Source organism: Lathyrus oleraceus, chromosome 5 (assembly GCF_024323335.1).
Source record: "Lathyrus oleraceus cultivar Zhongwan6 chromosome 5, CAAS_Psat_ZW6_1.0, whole genome shotgun sequence".
In the NCBI taxonomy this organism is placed as follows: domain Eukaryota; kingdom Viridiplantae; phylum Streptophyta; class Magnoliopsida; order Fabales; family Fabaceae; genus Lathyrus; species Lathyrus oleraceus.
This window is the reverse complement of record NC_066583.1, coordinates 195,675,224-195,679,927: the sequence shown is the minus strand read 5'-3', so window position 1 is coordinate 195,679,927 and position 4,704 is coordinate 195,675,224. Positions and strand designations below refer to the sequence as shown.

Genomic DNA, 4,704 nt, shown 5'->3' with positions numbered 1-4,704 from the left:
AAAACCCATATCCAAGCAGCAGTATATTTGAGTTGAAACAATCATTCAAGCAGTAGATACAATTATTCAACTCAAACAATCATCCAAACAATCATTCAAGCAATCACTCAAGCATCAAAGCAGCAATATTTCAACTCAAACAATCATAAGCAAAGAACTATACATGTCAGCCTATTACATATGCCAAATCCCAACAAAAGAACACCAAAAGTTTTATAATTAATTAGGTATTTGAAAAGTGAACCTATTACATTATAACACTTATACAAAGTCAGTATACATGTTAATATTTACATTCAGCTTATAACACTTACACAAAGTCAGTATACATGTCAACAAAAAAATTATACATGTCAGTATTAGTTTACAAGTCAATTATACTTTGTAACACTTATACACAATATCATACTAGCAACTAACAACTTATACACACTCACTAACACAAATACACACTAACAATCACTCTCACTAACACAAATACACATTAACAACTAACAACTTTTATACATACTAACATACACAAATACCAAAGTTTTATAACCACGGACATGCCTTGACTCACTCCTTGCAAACTACCATCTCCAACACCAAGGAATCTACTGTCTACCGCTCCATGCGAGCTGCCTTCTCCATGTTCTATCTTCCAATAAAATATATATAATGGAATTAGAACACAACAAAATCTTATATCACATTAATCTTATAACACATTAATGTTATAACATATTAAACCTTAGTAGAAACTTATAACACATTAATCCAAACAAAGCAGAATCTTATATAGCAGAATCAAACATAACATAAAACATAGCATAATCTTAGCACAATCAGAATCAAACATAGAAGAATCTTAGTACAATCAGATCTTACATAGTAGAATTAAACATAACAGAATCTTATAACACACATAAGACATAATCAAACATAACATAAAACATAGAAATATCTTATATCACTATGACATATGTGCTCACAAATAACATAAAACATAACACACACACATAACATATAAAGAAACATCAATTGAAACAACGGAGTTCAATCACAATTTAAACATCCATCACATTTCAAAGCGTTGTAAACGGAAAAGAAACACGAGAGAAAGAAGAAACTTTGGAATCATTGTGTAAAACAAAATACATAACTAACAGATTCATCAAATGTTTTCATTAAAAAACAACATGAAACCCTAACACATACACACACAGAAAGAGAGATAGAGAGAGATAGAGAGTAACTTACGTAATGATGAGTGGTGTTAGTTGGTTGGTAGGCGACGATGATTATCGAATACGATGGTGGCAAGTGGGTGAGGCTTCATGTTCGTGCGCGAAGACTGAAGAGAGACAAAAACAAAACTCTAGTATAACACACGTGAGGTTGAAATGAAACCAAATGAAATCTGAATTGTGTAGAGTGAGTATGAGTGAGGCGCGGTGAATTCAATTTAGGTTGGGCTGGTATTGGGCCCTAACATATCCATCTCTACTAAATTCCGAAAATTTTACCTTGTACCCCTACGATTAATCCCATACCCCTACAAAAATTTAAAAATTCCCATTTTACCCTTAATTGGTTTTAACCAATTTACCATTTCATTTTTACCATTCAGTTGAAAATTCCAAAAATTACACTTTCACACCCCTCGCACCGGAACACTTGCAAAAAGACTTCCGGTATGTATTTTTGCAAACCGGAAGACTTATGGGAAGACTTCCGGAACACAAAAAAACAAACCGGAACACTTAAGGAAAGAGTTCCGGTTCACATAAAAAAATTTCAAAAAAAATTTGCATACCGGAACTCTTTGGAGAAGAGTTCCGGTTTGCTTTTTTTGTGTACCGGAAGTCTTTCTTTAAGTCTTCCGGTACGTGTTTTTTTTTTTTTTTTTTTTTTTTTTTTTTTAATTTTTTTTTTTTTTTTTTACAGAAATGGAAAATCTTCCCAAATATGTGTAGATACTACTGATGCGTTTATGACGACGGAAAGATTTGGTACACGAGAAGAGGTTATCAGATGGATTAAAGAGGTTGGAATCGACAATAAAGTAACTGTTATTATCAGTCGTTCAGATACTAAAACGGGGAAGAGAGGGAGAAGTAACAAAATAATATTTGGCTGTGATAAAGGTGGGAAACACAAGATTAGTGATAGTGGTACCCAAAGTGCGTCCAAGAAATGTGGATGTCCATTTAAAATCAGGTCGACTCCGGCGAAAGATGGATCTGGTTGGAAGATTGATGTAAAATGTGGGTTACATAATCATGGTTTACCTGATAGATTAGAAGGTCATTCGTTTATGGTAGGTTGACCACAGATGAGAAGCAACATGTCGCTGATTTGGCAAAGAGACATGTAGCACCTAGAAACATTTTGCTTTCCTTGCAAGACAAGTTTCCTGAGAATGTCACTCGTATTACGCAAGTATACAAGCATAAGAGTGTGATAGAAAAAGAGATAAGAGGTCCAAGGAGTGAGATACAACATCTGTTTAAGCTTATTGAGGATGCAGGATATGTGTATTGGAGTAGAAAAAAGGATGACTCGGAAGTGGTGAGAGAGATATTTTGGGCACATCCTGATTCAGTGAAGTTGTTGAATATATTTCCGATTGTGTTAGTTATGGATAGCACCTACAAGACAAACAAATATAGACAACCTTTGTTTGAAATTGTTGGCATGACATCGACTGAGTTGACTTTTGCTGTTGGATTTGCATATATGGAGTCTGAGCAAACAGAGAATTTTTGCTGGGTATTGGAGAAATTAAAAGAGTTGTTTGTGAAGAAAGACATGTGTCCACAAGTGATTTTGACAGATAGAGATCTTGCTTTGATGAAAGCAATTGAAGTTGTGTTTCCCAACTCGATTAATTTGCTATGTAGATTTCACATTAACAAAAACGTTGGTGCCAAATGCAAACAACATGTGGTGAATGACCTGCAAAAGACGATAGACACATTATGGATGGAAGTTGTCTGGGCTAGTGATGAGGTTGAGTATGGTCAGCGGTTGCATCAACTTGAGCAAGCATGTGTTGATTATAGTGGATTTATTAATTATGTGAAAGACACATGGTTGACTCCACATAGGCATAGATTTGCAGGACGTATGCAACATTGGCAATTACTTACACCTGTATTAGCATGATTATGTAATCAAAACATAAATATGTAATCAAAACATGAAATCTATATTATTATGTCTATTATATTCAAAGCTTAATACATATAATCAATGTGAACGAGAAATATGCAAAGCTTCAAATAAATCAGAAAACTGTGGATCTTCCTCTTCAGCATTAACCTGTCTCAGATCACATCGACAACACTCTGATGGTAACTGATCCAATCAACATCAATATCCGTCGCCATCATACAATCCAGAGGTGGGGATGGAACATACTGTCTATACCCGAACTGACGTAAACATCTATCAGGCAAGTATGGAACAACTGTTTCACCCCACTTCAAACAGCCCCTGTAAAGACATATCTCATCAAATACACGCCATGCTCTATGATCCTCAAATGGTCGCCAGATGACGTCGGTAGGTGTCAGCTCGTCCAAAATAGGTCGTAAATCATCGACCTTCAGGACTCCCTGTCTATATGACCATCTCATCGCTCGGGGAAGACCACAGTTTCCAGCAGGATTCCAATTCTCCCCTCTTTTTCCAACAGTTGGAAAATACTCGTGAATCCAACACTGTTACAAAATAAAAACATAATAAATAAAACAAATTAAGTTACAATATTTTATAAAATGAATCCAACACTTAATTAACAAAATTAAATTATATACCTGTAGGAGAGTAGGATATCCACCTAGCTGTTTGCAACTGTACATGGACGCATCTCCAAGATATCGGTAGAGGGTAACTAGTGCAGCTGCTCCCCAACTATATCCTGAACATCCATCCAAGTCCCTAAACAGGAGGAGGTATCGTGCCTCTACAAGTGTAAAGGTCTTATCAGCAAATATGGTGGAACCCACCAACATCAATAGATATGCTCTAGTCGCATATGCCCAGCTGGAAGCAGCCCTATGATGTACGAATATATCATATACCCACTCCAACTTGTAATACGACCCCCTGCAGCTCCGAACATGTGACTGTGCCTGACTCTGTGACACTCCTAGGTAGTCCACAGCAAGTTCAACAGCTAGCTCTTCAGTCACATCCTGAGGACTCCAAAAGATACCCCTAATGGGCAAGTGAAGTAGACATGCGACATCATCTAAAGTAATGCTCATTTCACCAAACGGCATGTGAAATGAAGATGTCTCTAGATGCCATCTTTCCACAAATGCAGAGACAAGATTTGTGTCTATCTTGTTCAGACTCGTTCTCTGCAGTGAAGCTAAACCGGATCTAGATACCCAACTCTCCATCTGTGGTGGAAGAGCCAATGGAACCCTAGAATTCAACTTCAGTCCATGTCCGGCAACCTTCAACTTTTTCTTTGGTCCTCTTTCCTAAAAACAATTAAAACACATATTAGAAAACAAATTATAAAATATTCAACTATTATTCATTTTCAAATATAGTCCGTTTACTTACCTCACCGAACCATATATGTCGAGCAACATGATGCTCGTACTTCACCAAAAGCGATGTATCGTACGGCCCTCCTGGATATCCAGTCGGCTCAGCTGCAGCTGCAGATGAAGATGCACCCCGGTCTAACGTGCGGACTGGAAT

The 4,704-nt window shown here is 36.7% G+C and overlaps 1 protein-coding gene and 1 long non-coding RNA gene across 2 annotated transcripts; both read right to left on the bottom strand.

Moving 5' to 3' along the window:
- Nucleotides 1-228: 228 nt before the first annotated feature.
- On the bottom strand, nucleotides 229-1,430 carry LOC127082752 (uncharacterized). Its single transcript, XR_007788208.1, has 2 exons — nucleotides 1,243-1,430; nucleotides 229-636 (listed from the first exon to the last, which is right to left on the bottom strand). It is a non-coding gene; the product is annotated as an uncharacterized LOC127082752 (long non-coding RNA).
- Nucleotides 1,431-3,311: 1,881 nt separating this feature from the next.
- LOC127079655 (protein MAIN-LIKE 1) lies at nucleotides 3,312-4,452 on the bottom strand. The gene is made up of 2 exons (XM_051020033.1): nucleotides 3,804-4,452; nucleotides 3,312-3,707 (listed from the first exon to the last, which is right to left on the bottom strand). The coding sequence occupies exons 1-2, from the start codon at nucleotides 4,392-4,394 to the stop codon at nucleotides 3,312-3,314; spliced, it is 987 nt and encodes a 328-aa protein (XP_050875990.1). The 5' UTR covers nucleotides 4,395-4,452.
- Nucleotides 4,453-4,704: the final 252 nt, after the last annotated feature.

What these genes read in the sequence shown, in the direction of transcription:
- LOC127079655 (XM_051020033.1), bottom strand. Translation starts at nt 4,394, where the DNA reads ATGGAGAGTTGGGTATCTAGATCCGGTTTAGCTTCACTGCAGAGAACG. An exon ending in GATATCCTACTCTCCTACAG is followed by an intron (nt 3,708 to 3,803) that starts GTATATAATTTA and finishes ATTTTGTAACAG; the next exon opens with TGTTGGATTCACGAGTATTT.